General features: G+C 34.7%; 1 protein-coding gene across 1 annotated transcript; it reads left to right on the top strand.

Moving 5' to 3' along the window:
• Positions 1-9,182: 9,182 nt before the first annotated feature.
• On the top strand, positions 9,183-15,842 carry LOC138315745 (ubiquitin-conjugating enzyme E2 C-like). The gene is made up of 5 exons (XM_069256990.1): positions 9,183-9,351; positions 9,683-9,710; positions 11,010-11,096; positions 11,551-11,755; positions 13,009-15,842. The coding sequence occupies exons 1-5, from the start codon at positions 9,245-9,247 to the stop codon at positions 13,125-13,127; spliced, it is 546 nt and encodes a 181-aa protein (XP_069113091.1). The 5' UTR covers positions 9,183-9,244; the 3' UTR covers positions 13,128-15,842.
• Positions 15,843-16,315: the final 473 nt, after the last annotated feature.

Genomic DNA, 16,315 nt, shown 5'->3' with positions numbered 1-16,315 from the left:
ATCTCACGCCTTTTGCGCTCACAAATTCATCAAAATACATCGTAAATCACATCTCAGCCATCCTAAATCGTGATTTTTTTTCCCGATGGAGACCCCCGTACCCCCAATCACAAAAATTTCGCGCCTTCGGCGCTCGTAAAACCATCAAAATACATCGTAAAGCTCACCTCAGTCATTCTAAATCGTAATATTTTTTCCGGGGGTTAACCCGACCCCAAAAAATCCTTAAACTAGAGAGACTACGGCGCTCGTAAGGTATTAATTTTATGTTAGCGACGTCACTATCTATAGATGTGTATAAGGATCCTGTGTCCTGTGGGTGCGGGGCGCGGGTTGGGGGGGTTACAAAATAATGAGGACTTTTGGGGGGGGGGCCCTATGGATCACAGCTCACATAGCTCACTTACTTTAACCGTCACCGCCATGTTCATTTTTCTCTCGGAACGCTTCTCGACTTTACATATCGTGACTACATTATGCAAATTATGTAATGTTGTGCTTGTAGGTAAACTCGAGAAGCGTTCCGAGAGAAAAATGAACATGGCGGTGACGGTTAAAGTAAGTGAGCTACACGATGTTTAAATGGAGTTTCTACAAAGTACGGGTCATGACACCTCCAAAGGAGATTGTGGATGAACACAGTTATGGGTACTGTTTACCACCACAAGAGTAGATATTGTGGATTTTTGAGGTGCCCATTAGAGCCGAGACGACATTTCGACCGGACAGGGAAATGTCTACCTAGCATATTTTTCGTAAATTTCCCGATTCATCAAGCCATAACTTCGCCAATACTTGGCCAATTTTGTTCATCAAGCACTCAATGGAAAGATGCATTATTTCTCTTTAAGGTAAGATATCCGTCAATACTGTATATAACCCATTTATTAAAATAATCACGGTTTTAAAAAAATAGGTCCGTTTTTCTCGACCGCCGAGTTCATACCCTTGATACTATAATATATATATATGTATACTGTTAGTTTAAAAAAATCGTGCCAGGTCCCTGTGCTATGGATCGATAAACAACCAAAGGACTGAAATTTTGCCGGAATGAATTTAATGAAAAGACAGTTATATACACAAGAGAGGTGCAGTGCTCTACATTTTTCGATAATGTCACTGAAACTGAATCAAGGACGTATATGAGAAGGAATAAATCCTTGAGCTGAATGCAATCACTAAAGTCAATCATATACATTTCAGCAACTAACTAGTGAAAGCACTGCACCCCCTTATAAACATATTACATGAAAGCAACATATATTAAAGTGAATAGTCGGGCAAAGAAAACCAGTCTAAATGCGTTCATTGGTCTTCCAAAAGTTCTCACATATTAATACGACGGCCAAGTTCTGCTTACGTTCCCCAGTTCTGACCATTAAAGTAAAGGAAAGTTGAAAGCAGTGAAAGCGAGGCTGCGTGTAAATGTAACCACGGACATAGTCAGCCGGGAGGACGTTTTAGGATTCCTATACTTTACTTATCCTTCTCATATACGTCCCCCTTTTTTGCTATACATGTACTTTTAAATTAATTTCTTTCGTACGCAGACAGATTTTGGCGAATTTCTTCGTCTTCTACGCTCTGTGAAACTATAAGATATCGTCAAACTACTCAGAATAATGCCCAAACACCTCGACACAATTTTTATATTTTTTTCGACGCAGACCCCATTTACATAATCTGTTAATATTATGACCTTATTGAAAGAAAATATTCCATTTCTTTTTATCTTATAGGGAGAAACATAGATTTTGGCGAGAGATTTATTAAAAACCCTATTTTTCTATTCATTTTGTTTCTGTAAAAAAAACATGTATAATTCTAATAGAAATTACAGTATCCATTGACACTGGTTTTTTCATACATAGGAGTTATTACCCCATATCTTATGTACTTAATGGACATTCTGGAATTTTATAAGTACTATCTCTCTCTTTAACCATTGTTGTCATAATGCACCAATTAAAGCACGGTAGTCGACAACTTGAAGTTTCGTTGCCCATTATCACATTACATAAAATATTGGTATATTTGGCTATCTTGGAAATTTCACACCGTTGATTTTTACCGACAAATTAGTTTATAGTGTGTTTTATTATGTATAAAGCAAATTATTGAGTAGAAAATCATCCTTGCCCGACTGTTCTACTTGAGATGTTAATTGTCTAAGCAAACTAGCAAAGGCAATTGGGTATGTAGTATAGACACAAATCAAATAACCAGACTGGAATAGTTTAATGATGTTTCATGTAGCTTGCGACAGCAATACGAAGCGACAAACCCATTTCATTATTTGAGTCACATAAAAAACAACAAATACGCCCAATCCGTCATTACGGATAAAAAATGAACACATTCACAAAATCATAACTTTACACTTGACATATTTTCTTCAGCATTCATGTCATACCCAGAGAGAAGAAGTACTCAAAAGGCATGCACATAGTATCGTGGATAATTAGGCAATTTGCCAGAGAATTTGGAGTCTGTGGTCAGCTTTCCACCCTTCTCGTATATAGTACCATGTAGAATATGATTTTTATCTTTTTTTTTTATCTAGACCTCTGAAACGTCTAAAAATGGTCATTATAGGGCACTCTGGTGGGTCCATGTTTATATAATCTGTAACTAAATCTCAGATCCCTGTGGTTCCAACCAGTTAAACCGCAAATAGAAAACGGCCCTTGTTTGGTCTAGCACGTGCCCTGCGGCTAGTCGAGTACTATGCATATCTCGCGACTTGACCACCTGACATGTCAAGATGCCATTCATTTCACTTTGCCTTTTACATATTTATACAAATGTAAGTACATGTATCTAGCATCCCAAGTATTTACAAGCTAATTCAATTCAAAATATTTTATTGAGCAACAAAAGGATTGGATAACAGACAGTGCCTATATTGATCCTTTCCTGAAAGCTAAGCATGAAAAGAGTTCTGATTAATAGTAACAATTTTTTGACTGCACAAGTTTCCGATGAAAATAATAGATCCACATATGATTGTTAAAATCTGATACGTTCAAGGATTTATGCGTGAGAAGGGTTGTTAAACTTATCTGATACGTTATTCAATTGTGTATAAACATGTACGATTTTTGCTATGCGTTTGTGATAGAAAATGGGGTGCTGAATCTTCATATGCCACTTTTTTGTGTTTGTTTGTTGTTTGGACTATTTCAGTCTCTCAGTTTCTATACTTACCTGTACTTAGGTACATTTAAGTTATATATGTATGGGAAAGTACAGCTATCACATGGATGATTATGGTAAAGTAAAATAATTAATAATATATTCCAACTTTCAAACGAAAAAAATAATATTTGGTGTTACATGTAAAAAACATATGCTAAATATGTACCTTATCATGAAATACATTTACAAATTAACACATTAATAGATATCGTGAAACGCAATAAAGATATAGAAAATCCTTGGATATCTAGCTTTGCCTGATAGCGGGAACATCACACGGATCGGCGAACATTCGTATAGACAAAATTAATAATTATGTACTCATACAGTTAATGTTACGCCTCTTTCTTAATGAAATGTTCTATCGTATATTTATACTGACAAATATCGTCATCTCATAATGCGGTTGCATCTTTACATTCGATATTTGACTTGTTACCAGAATATGATCTTTTACAAAAAAAATCTAAGTAAATAGCTTGTTCGAACTATCAGGGATCCATTCTACATTACTCAAACACATTTCCAATATTTACTAATACTTCAGTAGTTTTTATGTAATTTTTCATTTTTTAATGGTGTGACAAAGAGAGCATGTTTAAACAACTTTATTGTTATAGAATCATTCAAAAATTACCTTTAAATTTCGCAAATTACAGTGTATGTATATAAAATCAAAAAAATTGTGATGTACTGCAAGTCCGTCAGGATTTATACTTAGTTATCAGGTGTCATGAAATTATGACCATCTGGATTTTTCCAAACACAAACGGCATCTTGATTATCATTGGTTTGTCAAATATATATACAAATATTGACAATAAACTTGTCACGTGTTTCGATTAGTGCCAGGTTTCATCGGTGCTATCTTAGGAGACATGTATCATCCTACCGTGGTTACTCTACATCAATCATGCACACATGTATATATATATATTAGGATTAATTAGAAGTCTTTGACTCATGGCCTTACGTTTAACAACATTCCAAATCACAGCTGTTATTGTTCTGACTTATATATACCTGCGAGCTTTGTTTGCTCAAAATTTTTCATGAAATAAAGATAGGGAATAAACAATAGGATGGCTCTTAAAATCTTGGCATACCCCTGATAAATAGCGGGGAAGCCGTTTATTTTTATTAGTATTGTATATTATAAGGAAATATGATTTTTAAGTTTCTTGAAAATTTTTAGCGAAGGTGAGCGAAAATAACGCCGTTGAGCGAAAATAACACAACAAACAATATACATCTTAAACGAAAACAAAGGATGAGGATTACAATATGCATGATACAAAGATATATTATTCCTTTTTCCGTTAAGAATAAAAACAACCATAAATTCACACATAAAGTTGGAAAGGACGGGGTTGGTTGGGAGGTATGTTTTAAATTTATTCTACCTTCTAAACAGTATGTAAATGCTGACATTTTTAGGAATATTTTCTCAATTTTCAAAGATGGTCGTTATTTTTTACTGAAGCTGTTCAGTATGGATGGGGCTCTATAGTGGGGACTCCCTTTGTCTTACATAGGGCTAAATCACGGGGCTTGACCAATCAGAAGACGTATAAATCTACTATGGGGCTTACAGCGGTCATGTGACCTATGGCAGGCTTGTAATCAAATTTGGACTAATTAAGCATATTATTAATGGGTAATCAATTATGGTGTTGAAATCTTTTATGGTACAAAAAAATATGTCTATGAATAGACAATTGTTTTTTTGTCCTGCTAAAGATTAAAGTTACGTACATGTTTACAATCAAATCAGTAAGGCGTATCTTGGTCCATACCTCGAGCTTTTTCAAGCTCAAAATTTTATTGGACATGAAATATAAGACTAAACAATAGGATGGCTCTTAAATTCTTGGCATACCCACTGATAAAGCGGGAAGCCGTTTATTTGTATTAGATTTAGGGGGTCCGAGGGTCTCCCCCGGGAAAAAAATATTACGATTTAGAATGGCTGAGATGAGTTTTACGATAAAGTTTAATGATTATAAAGCGTTCTTAACATGTGGTAATTTTTTTATTTAAAGCTACCTGCATTTAGAAATGATAATTGTGTCGTCATAACATTATGGAACCCTAACTCGATCTGAATATACCGGCTTCACACCATCGGCACATTGTTGTGTAACAGAAAAAATGAATTAATTGTCTCGCTCTAAGACATTTAAACAAATTGATCTTTTAAGAGACTTTTTTTTTAATAGTACATAGAATTTATAGCATCCTTTCTTTGTTAAAACGCAGCGGAAAATTTTCTAGAATGAAGTACGAAAAATGTGCAGGAGGACCCTTTTTTCTTTCAATCAAAAACTTCGCACAAATATTTAGAGTTTAAACATCATGTTTAACTTTTTGTTTAGGTCCTTTAAATCAAATCAAAAACTGCAAGTCCGTCGTCAGGATTTATACTTGAAATAATGACTTAAACAAACGGAAGAATCGGTTGTCGGTTGACAATCGTGTTTTTCGATGTGCCAGGTTATCGGTGCTTTAGGAGAGACCGAAATGCACACGGATGAGGACTCGTGGCCTACGTTCGTGCTGACCTCCCTTCACGTAGACGTAATGATCTCGAACTCAGAGATGTGGAATCCATTGTTATTGAGTGTTCCATACAGAAGAGGAAGTGGGCTTTTATTGGCACATACAAACCCCCTTCTATGCACGATAACGATTTTATGAACGATGCCGTTTTATCTATTGATCGTGTATCTACAAAGTATGACAATTTTATGATTTAAGGTGATTTAAACTTTGATTGCCTAAATGAAAATAAAGGTAAAACACTGTCTGATTTCTGTGACATGTTTGACCTGACAAATAAAATTACAGAAGCTACATGTTTTATGAAGGATTGTATCCCTTCACTAGTTGATGTCATCCTAACAAATTGTCCTAGTTTCTGTTTTATGTGGTCTTAGTGACTGCCACAATCTTATTGGAATTGTTATAAAAGGCACAGCACCATGCTTGCCTAGGGTTAAAAGTAAGTTCCGTAGTTTTAAAAACTTTGAACAGAATGTTTTTAACTCTGATTTATCTAATGTACCTTTCCATGTGGCATATGTGTTTGATGATACTGAGGATGTCTACTGGGCTCATGATAAATTATTGAGGGAAGTAGTTGATGAGCATATACCTATTAAAGAACGCAAACCTCGTTTAAATAGACCTCCGTTTTTAAACAGTAATCTTAGAAGGGCTGCTTTTAAGAAAACTATGTTGCGTAATAGATACAACCGCATGAAAACACCTGCTAACTGGGAAGCCTACAGAAAGCAAAGAAATTATGTAGTTAAACTCCGTAGACAGTCTGTACGGCTCTATTTCCAGGAACGATGTGGTGGAGGCCCAGCCTCTAAGGATTTTTGGCCTACTATAAAGCCTTTTTTATCCAACAAATGTGTTAATGATCAGAAAATTATTTTAGAAGAAGATGAAAGCATTGTATCCAGACAGAGAGAAGTTTGTGATGTTTTTAATGGTTTTTTCTCTACAGTTGCAGATGATATTGGTAAGGATCTGGAGGGTGTGTCAAATTTTACTGACCACCCAAGTGTTGTTAATATTACAAAGACCATGTGTGAAGGAAATGAAAACAATGCTTTTAATTTTCAGCCTGTATATGAGGGTGATGTAAAAAACATTTTGTCCTCGTTGATTGTGAAAAAAGCTACAGGTTTTGATGGTATCTCCTCAAAAATGTTAAAAGCTGGTTCAGTAGCTTTTACTCCTGTTATAACATCCCTTTTTAACCATTGTGTAAAGTTTTCCCATTTTCCCGATGCCCTGAAGAAAGCACAGGTCTTACCGATTTTTAAGAAAAACAACCCTATGGATAAGAGTAACTTCAGGCCTGTAAGTATTTTACCTTCTATGTCAAAAATGTTTGAAAGACTTATTCATAACCAATTAGGTGAATATTTTAAGTCTATTTTTAATCCCTTCCTAGCAGCGTTCAGGAGCGGTTATGGGTGCCAGTCTGTCCTGCTGCGAGCTCTTGAGGACTGGAGGCAGGCCTTGGACAACCATCAGCATGCAGGAGCTATTCTGATGGATCTGTCCAAGGCTTTTGACTGCATTCCTCATAACCTGCTACTCGGGAAGCTGCAAGCTTATGGTCTGGGTAAGTCAGCTATTGACTTCATCGGCAGCTACCTGAGTGACAGAATGCAGCAGGTCAGACTGGGGCCAGAGACCAGCGAATGGACAGATGTGAAGAAGGGGGTCCCCCAGGGTTCTATTGTCGGAACCTCTGATTCTCAATATTTTTATGAATGATATTTTTTACCTTTGTTGACAAATGTGTTTTATATAATTATGCAGATGATAATACTCTCTCTAAGATAGGTGATAGTTTTTTCACACATCTGAAAGATTGCTTAGAAAAAGAGAGTAAAGTTCTAATAGACTGGTTTAATTTTAATGGTATGAAGGCCAACCCAGAGAAGTTCCAGGCTATATGTTTTGGAAAGAAGACAACAAATTCTATTAAATCTTTTAACATCGATGGCCTTGAGATTATGTGTGAAAGATACTGTAAAACTTTTAGGTGTAGATATTGACTTTGTTCTTAAATTTGATGCACACATATCTCGACTCTGTAGAAATGCTGCCAAACAACTTGCTGTTTTAAAAAGACTGGGAAATAATCTTACAAAGAAGGGGAAAATTACCATTTTTAAGTCTTTTATACTTTCAAATTTTAACTATTGTCCACTTGCCTGGCACTTTTGTACATTGACTAATACTAGGAAAATGGAAAAAGTCCAGGAGAGAGCACTTCGTTTTATTGACAATGACTATGTTTCCCCAGTCTTCGATATTTTAAGGAGGCACAAACTTGATTTTTTACATGTTAAGCGTATGAAAGATATGGCCTCTGAAGTTTTTAAAATTTTAAATGATATTTCTCCTCATATTTTACAAAATCTTGTTGAGAAGAAAGAAGTTTTTTATAATCTTAGACAGGACAACCTGGTAAAGATTCCAAGGGTAAACACCTCCACTTATGGTAAGAGATCTTTTCGTTTCGCTGCTTCTCAGGTGTGGAACAGTCTGCCAAATGAATGTCGGCTAGCTGAAAACTACAGTTCGTTTCGCAGACTGCTTCACACCTGGGATACACAGATCTGCTCCTGTACCATCTGTACACACCATATAGGATGAGTTGTTCCCCTTTGGAATCTACCTACTTGTAATTATACCATATAACCTGTGATATTTCAAACCTTTTCAAAGATCATTACTTTTATAAATCTTATTTTAGCTTTTGTTTTCTACCTATGACTTCAATATTCTACTTTTAATTCACACTATGTTAGTGTATATCCTGTAAATTTTTACACTTTGCTATATTAGCATTTATGTACATTACACTTCAGTGTCTTAACCTATTTTGTGTAACATTTGTGTGATATACAAGTGTAATTATTAAGTTATTACCTTTAAATTAAATTTTCTTATTTCTGCTAAACTGTGATAGCTGTTTCCATATCATGTATCTATTGCATGCTTGCTATAGTTAAATTGTTGTCTGTCTATATATATTTTACCTGTTTGTACTGTGATATTTTACATATGTTTGTCGCAAGAATAGCACTACAGTGCTAATGTTATTATGTTCCCATGTATGCGACTCTAAATAAAACTTCTTGACTCTTGACTCTTGACTCCGAATGAACGAAAACGGCCCTGGTTCGATGAGTGATACAGGCCCATTAGGTCTCTTCCGAGTTACCTCCCTTCGGCCTCCCTTCGGCGTGAAACTGATAACTTAAAGTTTGCCTTAAATGTGCTGCTTCAAAAATGATTACTTTTGTCTTATATAAAATGAAAATTTAATGATTATCATAATGTTATTGTGATGTTGCGATAAGACATGATAAGACGTGTTAGTTGGCCTTGTGCAACCTGTATGAAATGTCTCTAATGATTGGTTAATATAACCGGAAGTAAGTTTTCATTGGATTGTCCATTCCTAGATACGAATTTCAAACAAGAACACCTAAGCCTAATAAGAGAAGAAATGGCAACTCAAAATACTGATCCTATGGCTGCACCCACTTCCAACAGAAATAAGGATAGCACAGAGAAAATGAGTTCAGCTAAAGATAATCATTCCGTCAGCAAAAGGTATTTTTTCAGGCAAATTTCAGTGTTAATAATGAAACTAGGCATATCGATGCGTGTCCACTGCCATTGATTACTTTGCAGCAGATGTGTTGGTAGGCCTACATGGTAGATTTAAAAGCTTGTATCATAAGTAAACTAAAGTTGAATCTAATATGCATATAATATATTTGAGAAATGTCTTTATATATATAATATTTACTGTCCTCACCTGAATACACACTGATAAAACTTAAAAACCAAGCAGGTTCGAATTTTGAAAATAGACTCCGTGTAAGTTATGATATTCTCATTTGATTCTGTCTGAAACATCGGAAATATTTTTTATTAATAGATTGCAACAGGAACTGATGACACTTTTGGTAAGTATTTTACTGTTTTGTAACTTATATGTTAGTTTACTCTTGGTCTTGAAAGTTGAATATTTATAAAAATATATTACGAACTCTAACAAAAATAGATTAGAATCTATCATTAACCCTTTGAGTGCCACAGAAATCCTCTTAGAGAGTGCCAAGCCGTGTTTCGATCAAAATGTGATTTGAAAAAATATGACGTAGAACAATTGAACCAGCGATGACGTCACGTCATTATCACGGCAAGCCTGGAATTCCTCTCGTCACAAAATATATAATTAATCTTACTATTGTCAAGGTAGTCAGATGACCGTTAAGGCCCCAAAGGGCCTCTTGTTTATCTGTTCTGATTGATTCTGGAAATATTTGAATAAATTGATGCGTTTTAGTGGAAAGATATTTTGTAGATAATGATATTTTTACTTTCCGTCATCATTCCATAATTTGTAACTACCAAGTAAAAATGATGACCGCGTAAACTTACAAATAGTGGTGGGGGTAAAGAAATGTCTAACTTTAGTATAAAAGTGCAATAGTGATGTTTTGTATTTTGGCTTTAACATGATTTGGGATAATTCTTTCAGGATGTGAAAGGTTAGTGTAAACACAACTTGAAATTTTGAATTTATATTGAGCCTATTTTTGCACCGTGTGAATCCTGCCTTGATTGTTAGAGGTTAGACTCATCATCAAAAGTGTCTCGTCATGCTATACCTCTGACATTGTTGGAGTAATTATAAACATGCAAAATTTGTCTTAGATTCTAGAATAGTGTACTGGGGCCCAACCAGTAGTCATGACGGAACAGTAGTCGTGATTGTTAGCATATTCTAGTGTGCGTCCAGATTTCCGAATGTCTGCAGGTGCTGAGGAATACTTCATGATGGAATTGTTTTGTTTATGTGAAAATAATGTGTTTCATGAAATGCAAACAATTGAATTTTTCTCAAATCATGACTACTGTTCCTTCACGACGACTGGTTGGGTCCCAGTATGGAATCAAATAATACTGTACTTTGATTTAGTGTCAGAGTATTATATTACAAATTATTCTTCTGGACACTAATAATGTTGAATGAAAACTTCAATGTTTAAATTTATTGAAGTTATTTGACATGGTAAAAAAAAGACATGTATACTGAACTAAGTACATTGCTTCTGTGTGTTACTGTATAGGTGTTCTAAGAATGCTGAATTTGGGTAATAGAAATGAAAACTTACTTTAAATGAACAATACATGTATATATATAAAAAAAAAAAACACAGAAGGAAAACCACTGGTCTTATTAAATTTTCTGTTTGCAGACCTCCAATAACCCTGGGATATCAGCATTTCCTGATGGTGACAATTTGTTCAAATGGATTGCCACATTAGATGGAGCAACAGGAACGGTACACACAATAATACTGTTCAACTTCAGATTTCAAAAACCAGTGCAACAAAACAGTGATATATTTCTGCCTCCATATAGTGCTAAAGATTAGGAATTTTCTTAAAAGTTATGCATTGTAAAAAGGATAATCAGGGTTATCATACCTCATCTACACTGCCTCCAAAAATTCTTTTATCAGAACTTTTGGTGGACAGTGTATATATTCAAGGGTTACAAAAGATGCAATTTAGTGAATGGTCTTATAAGTTTCTGTAATAGTTAATTTCAGTGTTTCTGCATGCTTTAGAAAATCAAAATGAAAAAATAAGGGTTTACACTTGTGGTACTATGTTGGGACATCTTAACCACTGTGTCGATATAGGAATCTTTTCTGATTTTTACATTCCTTGTGTGACCTTTTATTTATATTCAACTAAGTTTGTATCTGTACTTGTCTCATTTTGTTCATTAAGGTGTACGAGGGGCTTCGTTACAAGCTTATCCTTGAGTTCCCAAGCAGCTACCCCTACCAAGCTCCAACAGTGAAGTTTGATTCCCCTTGTTACCATCCCAATGTGGATCACCATGGAAACATTTGTCTAGACATCTTAAAGGAGAAGTGGTCAGCCTTATATGACGTCCGAACCATCCTACTCTCACTTCAAAGTCTTTTGGGAGGTAAAATGCATTTAATCAAGAACTGGGTTTCTGGTAGAACTTTGAGAATATGTTTATGGCTTCTTTAAAGGTAGGTTTCGCCCAATGAAATATAAAGACTACAAAATTGAAATTTATCATGTACATAGATATAATCTTCAGATTATTTTCAATGCATACAGCGAACAATATGGGTGGTCAGTTGCCTAGCTTGACCAGGAAAATACTCCTCTAAAAATAGAGTGAAGTCAAGCTTTACATGTATAGAACATGACATATTTTTTTCCAAAACGAGGCCGCAGCAACAAACGGAAGCGTGCAACAAAATGTCAGATAGAAGTGACAGTCTTGACACGGCATGTTTGTTTAAAAAAAAAAAACAACAAATCGAAGTGCGATGGACTGTATATACATATCATATAATCTAAAACACTATATGTTACTTACATACGCTCGCTAGCTTCGTACACCAAATATACATGTAGTTAGTCTGCGGCTGTTTGTGCGCTGGCATATGTGTTGAAATTTAACTCACCACGTGCAACGTGGAAATCCATTATAATTTCCTCCACTTTGTTGCCGATTCAGATATATATTTTCTATCTCACACACTTTTGTTCAGGCATTTTGTTTACTTTTAGTGTGTGACAATGCGCATGCGCGAAACTTCGACAACACAATCCATTGCAGCTTCATTTGCATACTATTTTGTCTGACGGACACCGTAATAAATCAAGGATTTCCTTCAATTTTGTATTCAAGACACATTTGTTCAATCTCAAACGCATAAAGAAATTAAATTGAGGTATTTTAATATGTTTTTTCATCTTTTCTTCCGTTTATCACATTTCACAAAAAATATTAATTTGGTTGGGCGAAACCTACCTTTGAATTATTTGGTTCTTGGGATATGTAGTACACAACTATCAAATATTGTATTGTAAAGTAAACTTGCAATTGTCAGATGTTGAAGCATAGCTAATGCTAGCATTAAAAGAAATTAACAAAAAGATACAAAACCATATTTAAGACATTTTTTTGTAAGTGACTTAGTATTAATTTTTGTTTTGCAGGTACTCCTGCACTGAGCAGATAAAGACAATAGGACATAAAAATTGTGAATTTATAAGATTTATAAGTGAGAGTTCTAATTTGATACTGGACATTAGGATTAGAATTTGAAGCTAGCATTTGATATAGACCACTTACATGACTAACCCATTTTATTTTGTTATTTTTATTTTTTGATAATAATTCAATGCTTTATATTTCAGAGCCCAACATTGACAGTCCACTCAACATACATGCTGCAGATCTATGGAAAAACCAGACAGCTTACAAAAAACATCTCCATGAAAAGTATGACAAAGATGTCCGCTGCAAATCATCGTAAATAGACATGTAACAGAACTGCTGACTACAGACTCTGAACTTATTGTGCAATAATTTATTAGCTTTCAGAAGTTAGTTGGTGCAAGTAGGATGATTTGTATGGACACATGTATACTGAAATATCAAGGAGTGAGTTCTAGAGTTGGTCTTTTTCATATTTTGTAAATTTCATGATGTACACCAATGTTTAATTCAGAGAACCATCAATCAAGGTTAATTAATGGAAAATTTATACATAATTTTCTAATGTTTTGAGAAAGTAGATTTTGTTAATTAGTTTCATAGAAATATTATTTACGGTCAGACAATTCCCACTTTCCAACTCTGACAATGTTATGTGGTGAATTGTTTATCACATGTTTTGTACAAAAAGTGGTCTGTAAAGATTTATACTGCATACAACCTTCAGAGAATCAACTTTAGTCAAAGTGACAATTTAGGGGTTTATCTCATTATTGTATACTGACAGAATGTTAGACATCAAGGGTTGATATACTAGTGGTGGTCCTGTGGTCAATGTAAATAAATAATGAAACAATTAAAAAATATATATTATTCAAATGTTTTACTTTCATACTTTAAATACTTTTAACTAGATTAAAATGACCACCAGAAATTATTATATGGTGGTCCTTCTGGCCATCGAATAAGAATTATCAACCCTTGTGATTACATTTGTCAATAGTATTGAGTAGGGGGGGATGGATATTCAAGTTAAAAATGCAGATCAATGCATACCGGTTGTCAGAATATTTTTATTACAAACTATATGTATCCTTTTTTGTGTTTAACAATATGTGCGATTCCATTCTGATGATTCTTATCTTTCTCCGTTGTGTACATTATCTATTGTGTTGACATTTCCACAGTTGTCTGCCCTTTGTCTGTTTTGTCTGTTGTGGTATTTTTGAGATTGAGTTACATCAAGATGTAATAGCCATTGATTTGTGATAAAACAACTTAATTATCTCATACAATAAAAGATGTAACAATCAGTACCAGTTCACATCAGTGGATAACTACATAGCCGAAAATAAACTGCTAAACCTGCCTATATTATTAGACTTTTTAGGACACCTGAGAAAAAGACTCGAGTGACCTATTCTAAACACTTTTTGTCTGTCGTCGTGCGTTGTATGGCGATCAACAATTTACATTTTTGACTTCTTCTCCTGACCCTGGGGTCTCACGTTTTCCCCTGGTGAGAGGTTCAATTTTACAATAGTTTATATAGGGAAAATATATTTTTGACCATTGTTTGGTCATTTGTAATAGGAAATAAGTGTAATGTTGTCAGAATTATCAGTATGAATAGTCATTGAATCCTATTAACAATTTTTCCACGACTGACCCCCAGGGGCCTGAGGGATGGGGCCAAAAGGGGTCAAAATATGCTAAAATTTCAAAAATCTCCTTAAATTCCAGAAATGGTAGAATCAAATACTCTTCATAGATGGTAAAGTTTAAAGGTCCTTTACAAAAAATGTGAATTGTATGACCGTGGGGAGAGGGTAAAGTTTACTATAGTTTATATAGGGAAAACACATTTATGAGCATTTTTTGCTTAATTTTTAAATGCGTCAAACTTGTTTAGAATTATTAGCCTGAGATAGCATTTTAATTTTATATCCATATTGGTCCTGGCCGACCCCCCAGGGGGCAGAGGGGCGGGGCCAAAAGGGGTCAAATAAGCTAAAACTTCAAAGATCTTCTTAAATTCTGGAAATGGTAGAATCAAATACTCTTTATAAATGGAAAGGTCTTAAGGTGTTTATGAAAATTTTGAATTATATGACCCTTGAGGTCCCACGTTTCCCCCAGGGAGGGGGTCAAGTTTACTTTATATGATAAATACATTGCTGAACATTATTTGCTCAATTTTCATAGGAAATGAGTCTAACTTGATTAGAATTAATAGCTTGAGATATAGTATTTTAACATCCATATCAGTCCTCGCTGACCCCCTGGGGGATAAGAGGGGCGGGGCCAAACAGGGTCAAAATGACTTAAAATTTCAAAAAATCTTCTGAGTTCACAGGTTTGATGGAAGCAAATACTCTTCATAGATTAAAAAGTCAAATTTATAAAATCACTGACCGACTTCAAGGGCCAGTTTATTAGTGTTTATATATCTTTGTTTCTTTCTAAACGAACTCGGGTGACCGTTAAGGCCAATGGGCCTCTAGATTTGTTTTGTTGGTTTTTTTTTTTGTATAATATTTACATGTATTAGGGGGGAAAATGGGGGGGAAGCCTAATAATGTATCCAGGTTAAACAGACTAAGCGAAAAAGTGCATTAACTGTATAGTATATACCGAAAAGGATTTTCAAACTGGAACTTCTTAACACGGCATGTTTTTAGACAATTATTTCATCAATGCTTGGTAAACAATAGTCAATAGCTCTAAACAAAGTTTCTCACAAGAGCAAATATTTACCAGGTAATAACAAACAGACTAAAGTACAACGTATTTGATATTCACAGATTTAAAGATTATGGTGAACTACATGTCCAGGCTATGAATGTTGTGTATGTTACATATTTTTATCACTTTACAGCTATGGACATGTATGTACATGTGTAAGATTTTTTACTTCTATGTTTTACCACTCTTTCTCTCTTGTTCTCTCTCCTTCTCTTGTATATTTTGTACCATTGCCTATTTATATATTCTCTCTTCAGACAAAAGCTTTGAAATAAAATCAATTAACTTATTCAGTTTGTCAAGTCCTACATTTGTGTCCCTATTGCAGTATATAACAAAAAGTCAGCATTTCATTTCAACAATTTGTTCATCAATGTTTTTCAAATTTTGAAGAATAAAGACAGACATTGCAACAGATTGAGATTTATAGAAGAATATTAGGCTCGCATAGGAGAGTAATTTTCAGGATAACAATTTGGTTTTACATTTGTCACAATATAATAATTATTTGGTGGCCGCCTCTTCATTTATGTCTAGGCCTTCACAGACTTGTTAGAACTGTGTAGCCAATTTTTTCTGGCAGCCGCCAAATTTTGAAATACAATATTTCCTTATTCCCTATCCTGAAAAATATTTTCCTATGTGAAACTGATGCTTCCGTAGAGGCATGCTTAACTGCAAACATTCGTGACCTTTGACCTCTCCATACAGGATAATGTAACAGGAGCGAGACGGGCCCAGGTTGAAAAGATGTCAAACTAC

The sequence above is a fragment of the Argopecten irradians genome, chromosome 2, assembly GCF_041381155.1.
Source record: "Argopecten irradians isolate NY chromosome 2, Ai_NY, whole genome shotgun sequence".
NCBI lineage: Eukaryota > Metazoa > Mollusca > Bivalvia > Pectinida > Pectinidae > Argopecten > Argopecten irradians.
The sequence above is the reverse complement of the archived record's forward strand: the minus strand, read 5'-3'. Positions and strand labels throughout refer to the sequence as shown.

Bases quoted from the DNA above. Each gene is read 5' to 3' on its own strand.
- LOC138315745 (XM_069256990.1), top strand. From the start codon at position 9,245: ATGGCAACTCAAAATACTGATCCTATGGCTGCACCCACTTCCAACAGA. The intron at 9,352-9,682 runs GTATTTTTTCAG...TTTTATTAATAG, and splicing joins AATCATTCCGTCAGCAAAAG to ATTGCAACAGGAACTGATGA. The intron at 9,711-11,009 runs GTAAGTATTTTA...TTCTGTTTGCAG, and splicing joins AGGAACTGATGACACTTTTG to ACCTCCAATAACCCTGGGAT.